The sequence below is a fragment of the Neoarius graeffei genome, chromosome 17, assembly GCF_027579695.1.
Source record: "Neoarius graeffei isolate fNeoGra1 chromosome 17, fNeoGra1.pri, whole genome shotgun sequence".
Taxonomy (NCBI): Eukaryota; Metazoa; Chordata; class Actinopteri; order Siluriformes; family Ariidae; genus Neoarius; species Neoarius graeffei.
The window spans coordinates 9,919,492-9,941,680 of NC_083585.1; the positions used below are offsets into that span (position 1 = coordinate 9,919,492).

Genomic DNA, 22,189 nt, shown 5'->3' on the forward strand with positions numbered 1-22,189 from the left:
TTTCGGGGGGTCCCTTTTTTCCCCTTGGGGGGGGTGCTTGCACTTGCGCTTGTCTCAGAGCGCGGATCTCCAAACACATGAGAAGCCTATCTTACGCACATATCGCGCGGACTCCACACCTCCACACACGCATTGCGTCTGAAGTCATAACTCATCAGGGGAAATCGTGTCCGCATTGGCATGTTCAAAAAACAACCTCGCGTCAACAATGATACCACACGCAAGAAAAAAAAAGCAGTCAGGCTACTCAACACATCTGATCCACAGCAGCACCAAAGCATCACTGGAAATCATGTCAACAACCAATCTTCCATTTCAACACGCGTCAACAAACAAATGGCACCACAAACATGAACGACTCGGTCAGGCTACCGATTCCAAACCCACAGCAGACGAATAATTAAATGCATCTTACCTTAAAGCAGAATCGACCACAAAGGAAGTCTGTTGGCACACTTCCTTTCTACTAGTTTGTGTCCCCAACCTGGCAGCAGCAGTCGTTGTCATATCGGTTTATTTTATCTTTGATGTAAACACAACACTTCGGATATGCAAATGCTTCCCGTTACACACGATTGCTATGTCAATAAACATCATTTTGCCAATATTTTAGAGACCATCCATCTTCTCCGTCGGTCAGCATCTGTCGGGATCCGATAAAATGATAAATCTTGCCTTGTGTGTTGATGGTTACTACATCCAGGTGCACAGCAATATAATGGCATGATGGATGTCTTGCTGAAAGTAAAAACTTTCTTTGATGGCTATATTCCTTTCGATGCTTCGCCATCGTTCCTCGGTGTTGGCTGTGGTAGACTACTGGTAGTTCATGTCCAAAATGGCACCCGCATTTGTTGTGACGTCATGTGGGAAGGGTCCCTAGAGCAGGGGTGTCAAACTCATTTTGGTTCAGGGGCCACATACAGCCCATCTGATCTCAAGTGGGCCGGACCAGTAAAATAATTGCAAAATAACCTTTGTCGACTCCAAATCTTTAGCATTGTTTTTTCAGTAGGCTATGCTTTATGCTTCAGCCTACATTTGTAGCCTACAGAATCACTGATCACAAGGGATCTAGATGATTGCACGTTTATTCACAGAGAGGCCAATGGATTTGAAATAAAATGCATTTCACTCTCAAACAACTGGTTTATTTTTATACAGCTGAGTGAATACATTTTCACATCTGACAACCTGAACCAACTCCCCACACTAATGTTGGCAAAGGCAGATTGCTTTTCAGGGCACACGACTTCTGCAGCCTTCAGCATGCATTTTTTTCACGAGTTCACCATCAGAAAATGGCTTGGATGCTTGCACCAACTCGTTTGCAGTAAGGTAGCTCGCTTTCACTGCTCCATCACTGACCTCACGGCTGCGAGTAAATGCAGACTGCTGTTTCTTCAGACCAGCTAACGATTCGTTTATGTTCTCTTTTCTTAATTGTCCATACAAATTGTGAAATTTTTCTTTATGATAAGTCTCATAGAGGCGCTGAATATTATACTCTTTGAGCACTGCAACCTGTTGATTACATACCAAGCACACTGATTTTGTATTCACCTCTGTGAATAAATAACACTCAGTCCATTTTTCCTGGAAAACTCTGCACTCTACGTCAACTTTTCTTCTTTTTGACAAAGACATTTTGGTAATGGTGGTATCACTCTTGATGATAATTTTGATAGCAACTTAATAGTAGTGAGGCAAGACTGCCATTCATGGAATCAGACAGCATATCTGGGCACGTTGCTAAAATGTGCTGTTTATTTCCTGATCTCTTATGTCAGTGCTGCTTTTTTTGGCTGCCCCTTGCGGCTGAATTGAGCATTTTGGTTATTTCTTTAAAAATTCATAAGTCGTCACAGGAATGGGCTAGAGTTTTTTTTTTTGTTTTTTTTTGGACATCCTTAGAAATTTTTTCTCTACAAGTCTGGGGCTGGATTAAACTATCTAGCAGGCCAGATCCGGCCCACGGGCCGTATGTTTGACACCCCTGCTCTAGAGACTGTTGTGTGTGGAAAACCCCAGGAGATGAGGAGTTTCTGAAATACTCAAACTAGTCCATCTGGCTCAAACCAACACCCATACCACAGTGAAAGTGACACTTTGAGATCACAGTTTTGAACATTGTGAACATTAACTGAAGCTCTTGATTTGTATCTGTGTGATTTGATGCATCGTGCTGCTGTCGAGGGATCGGCTGATTAGAGACCTGCACCAAACTGCTGCAGGTGTGTGGCTGATGAGTGTATATACTTTTACTTCTTTGGTAATAAAGCGATTCGGGGGAAAAAATGCTTTTTGTAGTGTGTCGTCTTGGGCTAATGGAACACTAACGGGCCTGATGAGTAGTCGGTGAAATTAAGTGACTCATAAGTGTATTGTGGCATAATAAATATGCTCGTTAGAGTAACATTATTAAATGAACACACTTCCTGATGGACATGCTCCATATTGTAGCCATGTGATCGAATGTTCAGTTTTTAGTTGATTTAAAGGTGTCATTTTGTCAACTAAATCTAGACAAAAATAAGTAACGTGTAGATAACTATGATGATAATTAAAAAGAAAAAATCAAATTAATTAAAATGAGGCGTTAAATTGAACGCTGGCCCGTTAGCCAGACAGCAGAGGATTTTAAGACTTGAGTCAATGATTTACTCTTGAGAGTAATCCTTAATGATTTTTCTGCTATTTGCAGGTTCATTATTGGGCATCTTTTGCTCAGCAGAGGGGAATTCAGCTGGAGTGCAGTAAGGGTCATATCTTCACCAGAGGAGCACAGAGGCTGATACCGCAGGGTGAGAATGAACACATTACCTTTACATCTGCAGCATTCATCAGATGCCCTTTTCCAGAGCAACTTATAGAAGTGCTTTATAGCATGAAAGCCATCATTGTGCTAGTACAGTAGGTCAGGATATGAGAGTACCATCAAACTAAAACCCTGTTAGAGATGAGTGAGTACAGCATGAAAAACACACAAGTCAAGGGTTTTTAAAATAATTATTAAATTTAATTTAATTCATGCTCATTTGAGTCCTTCAAGAGGTTTTCAGTCTTGGTTGAAAGCAGCCCGTGACTCAGTTGTTCTATCAGGAGAAGTTCACCACCGGAGTACCCAGGACGGAGGAGATTGATGCATGTCTTCTTTGTACCTTGAAATATAGGTCTGTTTTAGCTTTAGAGGTGAACATCAAAGCTTTAAATCTGACATGAGCAGCTACAGGTAGCCAGAAGAGAGACAACACAACAATCGGGTGAGGTTTTCAATCTGCCACGAGTCTGGCAGCTGTATTCCTGATCACTTGCAAGGTTCAGACCACGCAGGGGAAAAACCTGCCAGAGTGAGTTACAGCAGTCCAGTGATGTATCCAGGATTATTCTATCCACATCCACTGGATATGAGCAATCCCGCGCTCTGATTGGCTACGACTAAGATATCAGCTCATATACCGTGAGTAGAGAAAAACGAAATGGCGGAGTGTGTTGCTGAACCAACCGAGGACGAAATATAAAAAAACAAAACGGCAACAAAATATGGAATAAAAGTATTTGATGGTAAGAACGTGTCCCTTTTTTTTCCTCCAAGAATTATCGCATTTCACAAATTTCTCCTGTCATTTCACCAGTTTGTTTACATTTGAAGCAGAAATGATTTTGTCGGACGTTTTGTATAAAGTTTATTTATCGAATTTGCAAAAACTAAAAATGCTCTGTTTCTTAAAATCCAGTGAATGTGGATAGAACAGTTATTCCACTCAATCTCGTCGTACATGGATTATAGACAACTCTGCTACGTGCCTCGTCAGCCGTCAGCTCATGAACGACTCGATTTCATGAAATAACTGTTAATTATTCCCCAGATGCCTTGTGCCTGCAGTGTGTGAATGTCTGTGTGTTTGTGTGGCTGCAGCGGGCACAGTGATGAGGAGGCTGATCTCAGAGTGGAACGTGACTCAGATGGTGAGCGATTTGTCCTTTGTCACCGTTCACCTCATGTCCTCCAGTTCAGACGAGACGGCCGACCACCAGATCAACGCACAGGTGAAGAAGACCCATTTACTCAGTCTGTCTTCACTCAGCTATCAGAGACAAAGCAACCGCGTGGAGGAGGTGAGAACACACATTCACAACTCCGTTCAAGTCATTTAGAACAGTCTAAATCAGGGCTTTTCAAAGTGTGGGGCGCGCGCCCCCCCCCCAGGGGGCGCCAGAGTTCTTCGGGGGGGGGGGGCGCAGCTAGCCTTTGCCAGAGACAAATGCCACTTTTCCACTACCAATGCGGCTGAGTCGGGCTGAGCCGTGCCGTGCTGAGTCGAGCTGAGCGGGGCTGTTGGAGTTGCATTTCGACTACAACCGCGCTGAACCGTGCTGGCTGGAAGTGGGTGGACACATTGGGTGGAGTTAGCGAAAGTGGGTGGACGTCACGTGATGTCGTTAGGTGGCGCAAACAGTGACATCAGTGACCTTTTAAGCGGTAGTCTCACGACCCGGATAGTAAACAATAAACATGGAGTCGTTAGTGTTGCTGGTCTTGGTGCTGTGGCTTGTTGTCACCGACAACGCCAACAGATACTGGCAAGAGCGTATAGATGAGGCGAGGCGCATAAGGCTTCAGAAATTCTCGTAATTCTTCTTCCGGGTTTACGGTGTTTACAGATCCCAGCGTGCTCGCGGGGCGTGTGTGGGCATGTGAGGACACTCCTCCTCACCAATCAGTGCACAGGGGAGTGTCTCCTCACGCCCCTAGCCCCACTCGGCTCGGTTTGGCTCGGCTCGCTTCAGCCCTACTCCAAAACCGTGCGAGTTTTGGGGGCTGAGTAGGGCTGAAGCGAGCTGAGTCGTGCTGCTCTGAGGTAGTCGAAACACGAGCCGTGTCGGGCTGAAGCGAGCTGAAAAAGGGTAGTGGAAAAGGGCCAAAAATGGACCGATTTTTAGTACCTAAAGCTACAGTGAGTGAGGAGACAGAGTCTTGGCCAAGCAAAAAACCAAACCCTCCAGGATTTCATGATGTTGCGATTTGCAAATTCAACCAATCCCTGCAAATTCAGGGCGGTGTTGCAATTATATCCAATCACCGCAACTTTCCCGCAAATTTGACCAATCGTTGGCGTCGTCTTGAGGTGACGTCGACAAACTAACTTCCGCCTTACTTCCGTGTATACGTTCAAGAGAAGCAGCATGTGCGCAGTGTTGCCAGATTGGGTGGTTTCAAGTACATTTTGGCAGGTTTTGAACATATTTTGGACTGGAAAACGTCAGCAGTATCTGGCAACAGTGTGTGTGAGTCAGTGTTTATATCGGCTTAAATTCTGTTACTGAAAATGTGTGATGTTTACAGTGAAGGACTGGGCGCACTTTATTTTTTTTTACTTAATACAAGAAATTAATGGATGCCAACATTTTTTGCCAAAATGGTATTTTATTTTCCATTGTTTAGGCAGCTTCAGCATCATACTGTGAGATTCTGTTCAAATTGGGTTTTTTTCTTCTATGGAGCCTGAGCCATTTATTTTATTAGTTTATAATTATTGTTTAATTTAGTCTTCAGGAGAGACTGCCTGCACACAGTACTAGTATTAATAGTTTTTTTTCTTACATGAAAGCTGAGGCATTTATATTATATTTGAAGGTAACTTCATGTTGTGCTGTGAGGTTCTCTGCACTTTAACTTTTGAACCAACAGGTGCATTTGGATAAGTAAAGCCTATTTTTCTGCATTTCTGTAGTCCTGGTAATCTTTTATATTGGCAAAGTTGTTTATAGGACCATTTCTCAGTGTCTTTGTTTTTTAATCAACAGTTTTTCAGTAATAACTTAATATTTAACATATCACTCAATTTTAATCACAAAAAGAGAAAATCGCAACAATTTCTTCACTTCCTCCCACAATGTAATTGCAACAAAAACCTAAAAAACCACCGCAACTTTCATTGCAATTTTTTGGAAAAACCCCTGCAACAATCACAAAAAAAGCCCACGAAATCCTGGGGGGACTGAAAAAGAAGGAAGTCTGACCACGATTATTTAAAGTTTGGATTTTCATGGACTGGATCTGAAGATGCGCCACTGCCACGAGGTGCTAGCTAACGATGCTATGAGATGTTTAAAATGTGTAAAAAAAAAAAAAAAAAAAAGATGTTTTAAAAAGCACAGATGTTTAAAATGTGTAAAAGAAAAAAATAAAAATGTGTACAACAACCATTTTTTAAAAATACGAATGGAACATTAAGTATAGCAACAACAAAAATTGTAAGGGGGGCGCTGTTGTTTATTTGCTCTCTGAGGGGGGGGCTGATTCTCCCACACTTTGAAAACCCCTGGTCTAAATCATTTAAATAAAACTGCATGGTTATGACATTATACAATTTCTAGCTCATTCTTATCTTATCTTTTAAGATTGTGCTTCAGCAAATGTAACTCTTTTATTTTAATATGGATTAAAATAAATGTGGTGAGGCATGGTGGGACAACAGCTCAGTCTGATCCGGAGTTCCACTTCCTGTCTGTGCAGAGTTTCACATGTTTTCCTAATGACTGTGGGTTTCCTCAGGGTGCTTCAGGTTCCTCCTGCTGTTCTCCGTGTTACTGGGATAGGGTCCAGATCCATCGCAGTGCATTAGCTTCAAAATTTGGAAGTCTTGTTATTTGCAATATTGCCAGTCAAGCATTTGTTGAATTGTTCTTGACCAACAATAATTTGACTTTTTTTTTTTTCTTTAAATGGATGCTTTGTGTATTGTGTAAACCTTTTGTGTGATGATAAAATATTAACCAATTAGTTAATGGTTAATATTAACTAATATAATTTTTAAGAATTATGGCGTTCTCATGTTTGTTTCCAACAGGAAGTCAGTTCAAAGGACGAGTGCAACGCCTCCTATACGCACAAGTTGTGTTTGGTGGATCTGCGTGCCTCATGGACTCCCACCAACAGGAACATTGCTTTCGGTCTGTATGATGGTTACAAGAAGGCAGCCGTACTGAAGAGGAACCTGTCCACAGAGGCACTGAAGGGCCTGCGGATCGACACGCAACTTCAAGCTAAGAAGCTTAAACGCTCCATGTCCACTTACACCCCTAACGCTGCTCCTTCCACCCCTGTTGTGCCTACTGCCAGTCGCACAGAGAAGAGCCAGAATGAAGGTGCGCAGTTTTCCAGTTGTCATTTAAATTGAACATATTATGGAAACATTATGGCTGAATGCGTGTGGTTGTGGTTTCCAGGCACGTCCATGCTGCAGAAGCTGATTGAGGAGACCGATAAGTTTGTGGTGTTTTCTGAAGAGGATGCTGGAGTGAGCGACCAGCTGAGCGGAATCGCCGCGTGCCAAACAGACGATGTATACAACCATAACTGGTGCATTGAGCTCGTTAACTGTCAGGTAGAGGACAAATCTTCACTTTTGTATGGAAACTGATTTCTTCTTGTTTGGATTCTGTCTGAATCGTATCGTATTGTCCTTTCTGATTGTTTATGTTTAGATGATGCTGAGAGGCACTGAGACAGCAGGGTGTGTGCTCGTTTCAGCTGCAAAGGCTCAGCTGCTGCAGTGTGAGCATCATCCAGCTTGGTACAATGATACGCTGAAGCAGAAGACCACTTGGGCCTGCTCACTGGACTGTATGCAGTATTTTGCCACCATGGAGCCCAATCCTTCAGAACAGGAGGATGGACAACTGTGGCTTGAGGTGAGTTCATTTCCCTGCCCCAGCTGTATAAGAGTGACTGACTCCAAAGTGACACTTTCCATGTAATACTGTTTCTAACGCTTAATACAGACAGCATTTGAATTAAATGGAGGCGTGTCCTGTTTTGTGAATGTGCAGGTGAAAAACATTGAGGAGCACAGGCAACGGACCCTGGACTCTGTGCAGGAGCTGATGGAGAGTGGGCAGGCTGTGGGCGGCATGGTCAGCACTACCACAGGTACACTGCTGTTCTTGGAGTCAGAGCCGGCTCGTAGCATAGGCAATATAGGCAAATGCTAAGGGCGCTGCGTCCATCCAGGGGCGCAGAAACGGGGGGAGAAAAATTATGACTTCCACTATTCTGAAAATGAGTCAGCATTATAATGTCTTAGCTTACTTTAATTGTACAGCAAAGCATGTACCGTATTTTCTGGACTATAGAGCGCACCTGTATATAAGCCGCATCCACTCTATTTAAAAAAAATAAATAAAAAAAAGATATACAAGCCGCACCGGGCTATAAGCCGCAGATATCTATGTTGAAAAATTAGATATTTACTGCATGTACAGAACGATTTTGTACTGTAAATGTACATGTATGTACCTGAACAGATTCTTTCCGAACAGTGCCTTTTAACACGGCAGCAACTTTGCTGATTAAAACGGAACAGAACCAAGAGAAAATAACCGGTATTTATTTACCTTCATTTCTCCTGTGTTTGAAACCACAAGTCACTTTAATCATCTTCGCTGGATTTGAAAATAATTACCAGTTAGTAATTTGTCGTGCGTGTTCTATCTGCTAAAGATCTGCTAATTCTTCTTTGCATTGATTTTTCGTCTATCTTATTTTTGATTCTACTTCCGGTTAGAGCGCCCCTAGCGGTGGAAGAAAAATCCACAGAATAGCCGCACCTTTGTATAAGCCGCATGGTTCAAAACCTAGGAAAAAAGTAGCGGCTTATAGTCCAGAAAATACGGTAGTCAGGGTGCGATTTGTAAAAAAAAAAAAAGCGGCATGGGGTGGGGTGTGGTGGTTCTTAATCATGAAATAATAAGCGCTCAACAGTGGTTCGCCCTGTCTATAGTGTGTCTTCGGGCGTGCAAGTGCGCATCCGCGGCTATTCTCTGTTTTGGCCATGTAATAGCCTAAGTGTTGTTGGCTAAAGAGTGTTTTTGCATAACGTAGATAACTGACACAGATCTGTTGCTTGTTTTGAATATGGCTGCACTTGGAGCAGTCTGTCGGTGTCGTTGAGCAGTCTGGGCTGAAGTAAAGGTCTTTTATGCACCGAACACGTTTCGCAGCGAGATATTCCAATGGTGCCTGGCACTTTTTTTTTTTTAAATAAAACAAAGTTGCTTTGTTGATCTGTGTTCTCATTAAAATGACAGTTTAGCAGCTCATTCAAGCAACCATGTTGCGAAGAGCTTCCTGGAGGAAAATATAATAAACGCGTTGAAAACAAGAAACAATTTCAGTGCGTCAAGACTGCAGGGAAACGAAACAAGCACTCAGATGTGTTCTCTTTACCAGCGCCGGCAATTGCTATAGGCGACCCAGGCAATTGCCTAGAGCACAAAGTGTGCCCAGGGGCGCCAAGGGCGACCAAAACCCCACCAAAAGGAGGGATGGAGTTATTGAATGGAGATGTTACCAAGTGCATCAGTGGTGTACAGTGTTTTCAACCACTGTGCTGCCGAACTCTAGTACCGCGGAACACTAGTGTGCCGTGAGAGATCACCAAGTGTACCGTGGAAAATTATAGAATGACTGTATATTGTAAATATTGGCAACAGCGTTTTAGTTTCAGTCAACATTTTCTATTGGTGATGTGCCTTGAGATTTTTTCATTGAAAAAAGTGCGCCCTGGCTCATGAAAGGTTGAAAACCTTTTTTACAACACCTCTGATGGGGCTGGGGATGTAGAAATACGCGCTCCTTACCTCTGCTGTTACACTACCTGTGACAGTAGCTTCTGCTGAAAGAAGCTTTTCAAAATTAAAACTGCTGAAGACATACTTAAGGTCAACAATGAGTCAAGAACGTCTGAATGGGCTTGCTCTGATGAGCATCAACCGAGAGATCTCAAGAGAAATATCATTTGATGATATTATCAAGGAATTTGCCATTAGGAAGACCAGACGAGTCCCATTGTAATGTTACTTCAATAACAAAGTACCCATAATAGCACTTTTGTTTGAAAATACAGCCCATTGATGTCCTAACAGGGTGCTTAAGTTTGCACAGTTTAGAATTGTAGAATTTTTTATTCATTTAATTTGTTAATTCTTCAGAGATGACTTAACTTTTAATAGCAAAAAAAGAAACTAAAAATAATTTCTTGTTTATTGTCCATGCACTACACTTTGAACAGGGTGCGGAAGAGCTTTTGCCCATTATATGGAGATATGTATTGAATTTGTGTGGTCATTTTACTTTGTGACACTTTATGTGAATAATGATAACAATAATAACAATAATGAAAAAGATAAAAATGACTTCTTGTTTATTGTCCATGCACCGTACATTGTTTAATAGTAATAGAATAGAGTGATTAGATTAAAGTGTTATTTAGATGTTATTAGAGGTTTTTTTTTTCTTGGGGGGGGGCGCCAAAACTCAATCTCGCCTAGGGCAGCCAAAGACCTAGAGCCGGCCCTGCTTGGAGTCCATTAGACTACTAAGCTGGCAGACAATGATGATATGGGACCCTGTGCTGTTTGAAGAAACAAAAACACATTATGCATTAAAAATGCCAAAAGTTTGTGGACACCTGACCATCACACTCGTATGTCAGCCTTCCCTAAACTGTTGAAACAACGTCCAGGTGTCTAGACTGGAATGTATGCTATAGCATTACAGTTTCCCTTCACTGGAACTAAGGAGCTCAAACACGTTCTATGAAGACATGATTTGCCAAGATTGGAGAAGAAGAACTTGTTTGGCCTACAAGGAACCATGATGTCAACCCCAGTGAACACATTTGGGCTGAACTTGAATGCTGACTGCACCCCAGGGCTCCTCCCCTGAGTATAAATCCCCACAGCCACGCTCCATAATCTAGTCTTCCCAGGAAGTGGAGTTTAGTATAACAGCAAAGCGGAACAGAAACTGTAAGGGGATGCTCAACAAACACACATGGGTGTGAGTGGTCAGGTGTCCACAAATTTTTGGCAATCTAGTGTAAGTGATTTAATTTAAACTGAAATAAGATTAAATGGAAATTTTAAGGCCGACAAACCACTGAACAGTAGAAAGTAGTTAACTGCTATACTTTTTTTTGGGAATCATTGATTTTACATGTTTATGTGAGGTTTATTGGTGCGAGTGACATTTTAAGTTGAGTTTCACAACAGTAACTTCCGTCATGCCAGCACAGATGCGAGGAACGGTGTTTCACAGCAGCTTGTTAACGTTTGAGTTGCATTTTGTTAATGTGTGCCAGGGAGAGTGAGAAAATGTGTGGATATATTCTGTATGCATTAGACTGGAACCAGCCGTCACATGTGCAGGAGACTCAGCAGGTCCAGCGCATCATCTCACGTTGCAGCTGCCGCATGTACTACATCGGCTACAGTCATGATATTGACCCAGAGCTAGCTACACAGATCAAACCTCCAGAAATACGTGACCGCCATGAAAAAGAGGACCTGCTGAAGAAGCAGGCTGGTAGGGCCAACAATTTTCTCACAATCACACAGAAAACCATCACTAAAATTCTGTGTTCTATTGTGCTGGTACTTAAATCAAGTCCTCTTTTGCCTGCCAGGTGCAGTAGACACCTTCACTCTTATTCATAATGATCTGGAGATCTCCACCAACCCAGTGCAGTACGCCATGATTCTGGACATCGTCAACAACCTTCTGCTACATGTGGAACCCAGACGCAAGGTTAGACGCTTTTGTGAGTAGTCTGAAAGGCTGCTGGGTTTAAAGAGAGAGGCTTTCTAAAAATGCACTTTGACTCACAGGAGCACAGTGAAAAGAAGCAGCGTGTGCGCTTCCAGCTGGAGATCTCCAGCAATCCTGAAGAGCAACGCAGCAGCATTCTGCACCTACAGGAAGCCGTTCGCCAGCATGTGGCCCAGATCCGTCGACTGGAGAAGCAGATCTACTCCAACATAAGGGTTCGGGTCTAAAATCTGCCAGCCCTTCAGATGTTTGTGTTCTTGGGTGGAACTAACTCGGTGTTACCCAGATTGGTCTTGTACTGTATGTTCAGTGTTGGTTGATTTAGCTGTGGTGGTTCCTAAGGCCAGGTTTGAGTGTCACTGAATTATCTGGACTATACAGGAGTAGAATATTGTATATGCTAAAGTTAAATGTTATGAGATTTGGTATGATAATATTACAGTTTATGACATAGCACTGTGTCATATCAATATTAGAAGTAGTTTTTGTCTTTTTAACCCTGTTTAAAAAGCGGTTTTAGCAGCTACATGAGAAGCTGGTTTTACATGATTAGGTAATGCTCGGGTAATGCTCCAAATTGACACAGCTTTAGAGCTTTTCCTCCATAAGTTTGCATGTTTTCACACTTTGCTTGGACTCCTGCAGTCCCAGCCTGAGGAACTAAGAGGAGATGAGCTGTCGGACATCAATCTGCGCCTGCAGAACCAGCTCAATCAAGAGAAGACAGACCTGCAAATGAAGAGTGAGGAGCTCAACATCCTCATCAGGTGGGTGTGCATTGGTTCATTATCAGCAGCTGAAATAAATGATGGCGGTAGTGACTGACTTTAAGACAATAAGCTGATGATAAACAGACTAACACACAGTCCCCTCCAAAAGTATTGGAATGGCAAGGCCAATTCTTTTGTTTTTGCTCAAGACTGAAGATATTTGGGTTTGAGATCAAAAGATGAACAAGACTTTGGATCAGAAAAAGTATTGGAAATAAAACTTGGTTGCAGATCTCTTGCTTGCATTCACTGCATCATGTGGGCAACCCAGTGACCTCAAACTGTTGCATTCTTCTTTTGTGATGCTTTTCCAGGCTTGTACCACAGGGTCTTTTCATTGTTGTTTGTTTTGGGGGATTTCTCCCTTCAGGCTCCTCTTCAGGAGGTGAACTACATGTTCAGTTGGTTTAAGGTCTGGTGTTTGACTTGGACAGTCTAAAACGTTCCCCCGTTTTCCCCCTGATGAAATCCTTTGTTGTGTTGGCAGTGTGTTTGGAGTCTTTGTCTTACTGCATGATGAAGTTCATCCCAATTACATTGGATGCATTTCTCTGTTGATTCACAGAGAGCATTTCTATAGACTTCTGAATTCATTCTGCTGCTACCATCATGAGTTAAATCATCAACAAAGATTAGTGAGCTCATTCCAGAAGCAGCCACGCAAGCCCATGGTGGACACTACCTCTCCACCATGCTTCACTGATGAGTGTGTGTTGTATGTTTTGGGTCATGAGCAGCTCCTTTCTTTCTCCACACTTTGGTCTTTCCATCACTTCGATAGAGGTTAATCTTGATGACCAGAATTTTTGTGGTTCATCTTTTGTATTTCTTTGTGAATTCCAGTGTGACCTTCTGACTCTTACAGCTGATGAGTGGTTTGCATCTTGTGGTACGGCCTCTGTATTTCTGCTCCCAAAGTCTTCTTTGAACGGTGGATTGTGATACCGTCACAGTTGTTGGTGACCTGTTGTTTTAGGGTTTTTCTCACAGCTCTCGCAAGGTTTCTATCATCAGCTGCTGCTGTTTTTCTTGACTGACCTGTTCCATGTCTGGTTGTTAGTACACCAGTGGTTTCTTTCCTTTTCAGGACATCCTAAATTGTTTTACTGGCGATGCATGTGCAGTGGCACTGGTTGTTTGACTTGCTTTTCTCCCATAGACAACTCTCTGGTCTTGATGTTAGTTGATTTTTTTTTTTTTTCCCCCTTATTTTTAACAATGGGCGGCACGGTGGAGTCGTGGTTAGCGCTGTCGCCTCACAGCAAGAAGGTCCGGGTTCGAGCCCCGGGGCCGGCGAGGGCCTTTCTGTGCGGAGTTTGCATGTTCTCCCCGTGTCCGCGTGGGTTTCCTCCGGGTGCTCCGGTTTCCCCCACAGTCCAAAGACATGCAGGTTAGGTTAACTGGTGACTCTAAATTGACCGTAGGTGTGAATGTGAGTGTGAATGGTTGTCTGTGTCTATGTGTCAGCCCTGTGATGACCTGACGACTTGTCCAGGGTGTACCCCGCCTTTCGCCCGTAGTCAGCTGGGATAGGCTCCAGCTTGCCTGCGACCCTGTAGAACAGGATAAAGCGGCTAGAGATGATGAGATGAGATTTTTAACAACAAAAGCCGTCTTCACAGGAAAAACTTAGGACTCAAACCAAGAGCAGACATTCATAGCTGTTAATTGTTTAAACATTCAATCTAACAGGGCACGCCTGGGCAACAACAAACGCCTGTCACACATGTTCCAATATTTTTTGATCACTTGAGCAATGGGTGGTTTCAAACAAAAGGTGCCATGCTCTAGGTTCTTTAAAACATCTAGATATAAGAAAATAAAAGCTGAAATTTTAATCAGTATTTAATCTATAGTCTATTTATTTTGATCTCAAACCAGAATGTATTCACTGTATAGAAGAAGTAAGAATTGGCCTTGCTGGAACTGTATTTGCATAGTTAGGTGGTTATATTGGAAAGTTGGCATAAATAAGCTCTGTCTTCCCAGATGTTTTAAGGACTTCCAGCTGCAGCGAGCGAATAAGCTGGAACTGCGAAAACCTCCAGAAGATGTGAGTGTGGTGCGTCGTACTGAAATTTATTTTGCTCAGGCACGCTGGTGTCTCACAGAGGAGGATGGCCAGCTGGGCATCGCTGAGCTCGAGCTGCAGAGGTTCATGTACAGCAAGGTGAGCTTGGTGTCTCCAGAAAATTGTAGGCCTCAACCCAAACCATACTACGTGGATGTAGAACGTTTTGGGTTGCAAAACATAAAGTTTGTAATAAAAACTTCCTCCAGTTGGGCCAGTTCAGGGTTGAATCACTTTCTTACCACCTTGCTGAGATGCTCTCAGACTGGCTGTTTTGATTTGTACTCGAGTGTTCTAAAAGAGAAAAATGCGTCGAGGTTTGATTCAGACAGACTAATGCTCTATATGCAAAAGTACCCTGAGGAAAAATTTATGGACAAATGACATTACTGGCTAATTGTAACGAATTCTAAGTTTGCAATAAAAAATAATTTCTCACATTGATTATCACCGTTAATCCACATTCATATGTTGGAGTATATTATTGGCATATTTAGGTATATTTTCTGGCCTGCTCCACATATAATTTTAGTAATTATCTAACTTTGTATTAACGGCGGCTCTGTGTTCTCCATGCTCTTTCTGTGTAGACTTGGCAAAGGATTTGTTTTGTTGTTTTTCTGAGCACTGAGCGAGAGAGAGAATGTTTTCAGCCCTACATGTACCTCAGGGACTGTTTTGTCTCTGTCTGATTTGTTTTACTTGTTTTGGTTTGTTTAATTGTGTGTGGTGTGAATGGAAACCAAACTAAATAGCAAGCCAACCAAAAGCATAAATTTTGCTCTCATTAGTGCTCAGCGATCATGCTGATATATTTGTATAGTCAGGCATCACTGCAAGTTCAAAAATGTGCTTTTCTTTGAATATAAAGTATAAATAGTTTCACTGTGAGGTGAAAGTAGTTTAATTTATTTCTGCTTTTCCTACAGCTGAACAAATCTGATGACACAGCAGAACATCTTTTGGAACTTGGCTGGTTTACGATGAATAACCTGCTTCCCAATGCTGCTTACAAGGTACTGCAGTATGCATTTATTCACAAATGAAAACAAATTAATTCTTTCCAGTGAAGCTTTTGGACACGGAGAACTAGACTAGTTGCGTGTCTGTGACAGTAAGACTTGGTTGTCATGGTAATGATCTCTGGAAAATGTTTGAATATCACTTTACTGTAACGTTTATTGTTGGCTCAGATTATTGGTGCTATTTTCTAAGTCCTATAACTTTTCTACTTGGTCTCTCTTGTGCAGCATGTGAGGGTACGTATGGTATTGAGTATGTTCGCCAGCCATCTTTCCCATTTCAACTGTAGAAGATGTACTATATAGCCAAAAGTTTGTGAACACCAGATCATCACACCCATATGTGATTCTTCCCTAAACGATTGCCACAAAGTTGGAAGCACAAAATTGTATAGGATGCCTTTGTCTGCTGTAGTATTAGTTTCCCTTCACTGGAACTAAGGGGCCCCAAACCTGTTCCAGCATCACAATGCCCCTGTGTACAAAGCGAGCTCCATGAAGACATGATTTGCCAAGGTTGGAGTGGAAGAACTGGAATGCTGACTGTACACCAGGCCTCCTCACCCGACATCAGTGCATGATCCTACTAATGATCTTATGGCTGAATGAACACAAATCCCCACAGTCACACACTAAAATCTAGTGGAAAGCCTTCTCAGAAGAGTAGAGGTTATTAATACAGCAGCAGGGGACTAAATCTAAAATGGGATTTTAAAAGCGCACATTTGGGTGTGATGGTAAGGTGTCCCCAAACTTTTGGCCATATAGTATACTAGTGCACCTCAAAAAATAAGAATATTGTGAAAAAGTTCATTTTTTTCATAATTTAATTCAAAAAGGTAAACTTTGATATAATTTGTCAATTACATATAAAGTGAAATATTTTAAGCCTTTTTTATGGTTTTAATTTTGATGCTTATGGCTCCAACTGCAAGTTGGCCTAGTGGTTATTAGGAGATCACGAGTTCTACTCGCGGTCAGGTCATTCCCATACCTGCAAACTCATGAGGGTTGAAAAGGTGACAAACCACCGGTAACCCCCCGGCCCCCTTAAACAGCGCGCGATCAGGGAAAATAAAGGGAAAAGACAACATTTAAAACAAGGACAAGATTTATTCATTTTTAGCTTTGCAACTTTCAGTTTTGCATCTGACACCTCATTACATTACCATTAAGGAAGGAAAAGTGTAAAAAGTAAAATTTTAATTTAAGAAAGTAATTTTTGAAGTGTGACACTGGAAACTTTCTTCAGCAGACCAGTTTATCATTTTTAGACCTTTTGGCCCAAACAAGCCGTTCAAGGGCACGTTTATGCTGCTCTGCCATGTACCTCTTTCACGCCATGCTATCCTTCACCACCTCTGCCCTATTACCAGCAGCACACCAAATTCAGCCCTCCTTTCCTTCAGTGCTGCCAAATTCATGGTGTGAGAGTGTGTGTGTGAGAGAGAGTGAGTGTGTGTGTGAGTGAGAGAGAGAGAATCTCACTCTCACTCACTCACTCACTCACTCACTCACTCTCTCTCTCTCTCTCTCTCTCTCTCTCACACACACACACACACACACACACACACACACAACTAACTGGTTCTCTGAATACAACCGAGATCAACACATATTACGTTATAATTTTGACAATCCCACCAATAGTTTCACATAAAAATGATTTCTCTTACCCAAAACACGCGTTTATAGATCCTTATGTTCAACAAAAAATGACTTTATTCAAACTGACTTGACATTTTTTTCTGTTTTGTTTCAGCCCACGGAAACATCTTCCGTGTCGCGCGTTCGGTTCAAACGTAACAGCCCCGCCCCTTGCGTCTTACGTCATAAAAACGCGACTCGCAGACCACCAAATCACAGTTACCAAAAAAAACACCCTAAAGCCTCTTTAAATCGCACTCATCGTAACACAGCTTTCTCCGCATACTAAAAATGTTTTTCCGTCTCCAGATGTAATATAGAGTTCTGGAAAAAATCAGAAAATATGATTCCGTGAGCTGTTTTCAAGACTCAGTGTCCCGTTCTGCATTGCGTTTGGATGATCTCTGCCATCCTCCTATACACACCCGTATTCAAGAAAACCCCGCCTCTATTCAGTTACAATTCGCGGATACTGTCCAGCGTTCTGTAAGACTATTGGCTCGTTGGAATGTCATCCAATCAGAGAGACGTTTGAAGTATGAAGAAGGTGGAAATGGTCTGAATGTGGGTGTGAGGAGAAAAGTAGTAGTAGTACTTTGAAGTAGTAGTACATTGAAACCAAATGTTCGGCAACGTAGCCTTGCGCACCTCCCCCAAAAAAGAAAAAACTCTTCGGATCTACACGATTCACACAAGTGACCTATTTTGGGATCAAAACGGCGAATTTCGCCGAAAGGTGACTAGTTTGCAGGTATGCATTCCAAAGACCATCATAAAAATGGTACCTACTGCTGTCTGGCAAGACACGCTGCAATACAGATGTGAGTGGGGACTCAAACTCTCGTGGTTACCAGAGGACCAGCCCCCCACTGTAACCCTAGCTGTGTAATAGGCAAGAGGCTGAGGGCTACAGATACGGAGATCGGCGCCATATGGTGCGGGAAGGACTTCAGACTTAGGCTTATGGCTTATAGCTCATGAAAATTAGAAATCCAGTATCTCAAATTATTACAATATTTCCTAAGATCAGTCAAAAAAGGATTTACAATACCGAAATGTTCAACTTCTGAAAAGTATGTTCATTTATACACTCAATACTTGGTTGGGGCTCCTTCACCATGAACTACTGCATCAGTGGGGCGTGGCATGGAGATGACGAGCCTGTGGCACTGCTGAGGTGTTATTGAAGCCCAGGTTGCTTTGATAGCAGTCTTTAGCTCGTCTGTATTTTTGGGTGTTTCTCCTCTTCCTCTTGACAATACCCCATAGATTCTCTCTGGGGTTCAGGTCAGGCAAGTTGGCTGGCCAATCAAGCACAATAATATCAGGGTCAGCAAACCATTTGGTAGTAGTTTTGGCACTGTGGGCAGGTGCTGAGTCCTGCTGGAAAAGGAAATTGGCATCTCCATAAAGCTAGTCAGTAGATGGAAGCATGAAGTGCTCTAAAATCTCCTGGTAGATGCTGCGTTGACTTGAGACTTGATAAAACACAGTGGACCAACACCAGCAGATGACATGGTACCCCAGATCATCATAGACTGTGGAAACTTCACACTGAACTTAAAACACCTTGGATTCTGTGCCTCTCCACTCTTCCTCCAGACTCTAGGACCTTGACTTCCAAACGAAATGCAAAATTTACTTTCATCTGAAAAGAGGACTTTGGCTCACTGAGCAACAGTCCAGTTCTTTCTCTCCTTAGCCCAGGTAAGACGCTTCTGACGTTGTGTCTGGTTCAGGAGGGGCTTGACATTAGGAATGTGACAGTTGTAGCCCCTTTCCTGAAGACGTCTGTGTGTGATGGCTCTTGATGCACTGACACCAGCCTCAGTCCACTCCTTGTGAAGCTGTCCCAAGTTCTTCAACTTTTCTTGACAATCCTCTCAAGGCTGCGTTCATCTCTGTTGCTTGTGCACCTTTTCCAGCCAGCCTTTTCAGCAATGACCTTTTGTGACTTACTCTCCTTGTTGAGGGTGTCAATGATTGTCTTCTAGACAACTGTCGAGTCAGCAGTCTTCCCCATGATTGTGGTTGCGTATACTGAACTAGACTGAGATGCACGGTATTTATACTGTTCTATTCAAATGCGAAATTAAATATTCCAATAATTTGAGAAGCTGGAGTTCTGATTTTCATGAGCTATAAGCCATCATCTTCAAAATTAAAACACAAGGCTTAAAATATTTCACTTTGTGTAATGAATATAGAATACATGAAAATTTACCTTTTTGAATTAAATTATGAAAAAGCAAACTTTTTCACAATGTTCTAATTTTGTGAGCTACACTAGCACATGGCATCTGCTGTCTGATTTAAAAAAAAAAAAGCTTGCAAGTTTTTTTTTTGTCATTATTTGCTTGATTTTTAGTCCTACGTTTTCATCTGTGATTTTTTTTATTTTGTTTTCGCGTATACTCATCTGCCACTGCTATACTTGTTTGTTTACCATATTTTTGGTTTTAAAAAAGAACATGACTCAAAAAATAGAGCCATACTAATTTCAGTTTTTAACTGCGTGCGCTCTAAATGTGAGTTACATGATGCATGCTGTGGTTCTTTGCACAACTGTTTTGCACTGTAGGTGGTGTTGCGTCCACAGAGCCCCTGCCAATCAGGACGACAGCTTGCCCTCCGCATCTTCAGCAAAGTTCGTCCTCCTGTGGGCGGGATTTCTGTCAAAGAGCATTTTGAGGTCATTTGGATAGATTTCTCCCCATGCTAGCATTGAGCGTGCTTGAGAAGTGCAAAATATCCTGTTCACATTTTCTTTGCACCATGTGAAACCATGTTTTAATTACTAGGTCAATGTGGTTCCACTTACCATCCAGCTGATGTACCACTTCTTTAAGAGAATGATGGGATTTTTCTTCCCTGGAAGAAATGTTGAGGAGGAGGAAGTTGGAGACGAGGAGGATAAGTTACGAATGGTGACCACAGGTGTGAACTGCTATATTTAGATTGAAAAACACCACTCTCTTCTCTGACTTTTTTCCTCTTCTGTGTTAAGCTCTGACATGCTGATATTCATCCTGCTCCACTTACTGGTTAATATTCGTTTTAGCTCCCCTGTGCTTTGGGAATATTTGCTTTCTAATGGCTGTGTCCAGTGTCACACTGATAGCTCAGGCCTGGCTATTAAAAGCTCAGATTATTAACACTGAGTGGAGATATTTATGATACAGGGTCATCCTGATATGTGCGCAATAAGAGTTTCTCAAATCCCTCTCTCACAATACAGGTGTTGTAAAACCGAGGCAGCTATCAGAGGACTCTATAGGGAGCCTGGGCCCCAGTAAAGGAGTCACGCAGGGGATGAATCGCACATCAGGGGTCCGGAGGTCATTCCGCAAACCACCGGAGGTAATTCAGAGTCTTTTTCATGGATTAAAGTTTTCCGTTGTGTGACGGATTTCCGTCAGCTGAACTCTCCCAAGGCCAAATGTGAGGTCGGTGCTGATCCGAGGAGAATTAAAATGACGAGTGGTTGGGTAGAGATTGGGTTATAACACTGTGTTGCAACACCATCAACTATCAGCAGGGTTTATTTAACTTTTTTGTTTTTGAGCCATGCTTTGTGTCGTTCATTTCCTATGTCTGATCATGTTTAAACGTTCGCTGTCTATGGTGCGGCATTAAAAAAAAACATGCGCTGTCAAAATTGGCAAAATACATTCCCATGTGCTTGGCGTGCTTGTGTCTGACCATTTCTTTTTCTTTTTTTTTTTGAACTTTATTGCCTATATCAAACTCTACAGGCAATACAAACAGACATACACTCAATACAAATATACAAAACCTAATCCTCCCTTAAGAGGCTACAAACAGACACAAATCAAACTACAAAAAGACAAAAAACAAAATAAAACAAAACAAACAGAAAAAAAGTCACCTTGTCATTAATTGTTATTAAATTACTCTTTGTTATACAGGGTCAAAGTAGATGCGCAATACAAAAAAAAAAAAAAGTACATTACATATAAGGTTTCAGCACAATTTCAGTCCCAAAATAACTGGGGTCCATCTTCTTATGAATAGCGGTACTTTAAATTGTAATATAGCTGTCATATTTTCCATTGTACGTATCTGATCAACCTTTTGTATCCATTGAGCTTTTGTAGGTGTACATGGCTGCATCCAATTAACAGTAATCATTTTCTTAGCAGTCATTAACAAAATATGTAACATGTAGCATTGGTCCTTAGAAAGCAAATGTTCAGGTATCTTCTCCAGTAAGAAAATTAAAGGGTCCAGAGGTATGTCAACTCTGAAGACAATGTCCAGTTCTTCTTTAATGTTTTTCCAGTATGCTTGTATCACTGGGCAATCCCAGAAAATATGGGCATGATCCTCCACCATGCCACAGTTCCTCCAACAGGTGTTGGGGGTATTGCTTGTAAACTTTGACACCTTCAGAGGTGTTCTGAAGAATCTCAATTTCACTTTCCAGTCAAATTCTTTCCACATTTGACTTCCAATCCCTTTATGACTTGCTAAACATATATTTTCCCAAGACTCATCATCAATAATTGCATTAAGTTCAAGTTCCCACTCACTTTTAATATGTAAGGTATTATCTGAAGTATCTTTCAAAAGACTCTTGTATATATTTGACACTTGATGTTTTGCAGATACCTTGTGTTGAGAAATCTGTATAAAATACCTTTCAACCTCCATTGGATCTCTTTTAAGACTGTCCCAGTCTGTATGTCTAGTGAGAACTTCGTATCTGTAGGAATCTAAAAAAGTAATTTGTAGGCAAATCAAATTCTTCTTGTAGTTGTGAAAGTGATCCAAGTGTATTGTTTTCAAACAATTGGTCAATGCTGACCAAACCATTGTCTGCCTATCTCTTAAATGCCAAGTCTGTCAAAGATGGGAGAAAGTCAAAATTTCTCAGAATGGGCATTACCCTTGACAGAGCCACCGATCCTTTTATTAATTTTTGTGTAGTGTTCCAAATCTTTAGCGAGTGTTTAACCCATATATTTTCTATTTTTTTCCTCTGAGCCCTTTGGCCAAGAAAAGGAAGCACAGACAATGGTACCCCTGTCAAAGAATTCTGTTC

General features: G+C 41.9%; 1 protein-coding gene across 1 annotated transcript in view; it reads left to right on the plus strand.

The window, feature by feature from the left end:
• The window catches only part of LOC132901361 (bridge-like lipid transfer protein family member 2), an 81,276-nt gene that overhangs the window by 44,551 nt on the left and 14,536 nt on the right, over positions 1 to 22,189 (plus strand). The window contains exons 23-37 of the mRNA XM_060943690.1: positions 2,705 to 2,804; positions 3,920 to 4,119; positions 6,855 to 7,152; positions 7,234 to 7,391; positions 7,492 to 7,698; positions 7,837 to 7,936; positions 11,189 to 11,371; positions 11,472 to 11,593; positions 11,674 to 11,829; positions 12,260 to 12,381; positions 14,374 to 14,554; positions 15,385 to 15,471; positions 19,706 to 19,816; positions 19,926 to 20,061; positions 20,363 to 20,484. Coding sequence (XP_060799673.1) covers positions 2,705 to 2,804; positions 3,920 to 4,119; positions 6,855 to 7,152; positions 7,234 to 7,391; positions 7,492 to 7,698; positions 7,837 to 7,936; positions 11,189 to 11,371; positions 11,472 to 11,593; positions 11,674 to 11,829; positions 12,260 to 12,381; positions 14,374 to 14,554; positions 15,385 to 15,471; positions 19,706 to 19,816; positions 19,926 to 20,061; positions 20,363 to 20,484 — 2,283 coding nt within the window. The remainder of the gene's footprint in view (positions 1 to 2,704; positions 2,805 to 3,919; positions 4,120 to 6,854; positions 7,153 to 7,233; positions 7,392 to 7,491; positions 7,699 to 7,836; positions 7,937 to 11,188; positions 11,372 to 11,471; positions 11,594 to 11,673; positions 11,830 to 12,259; positions 12,382 to 14,373; positions 14,555 to 15,384; positions 15,472 to 19,705; positions 19,817 to 19,925; positions 20,062 to 20,362; positions 20,485 to 22,189) is intronic.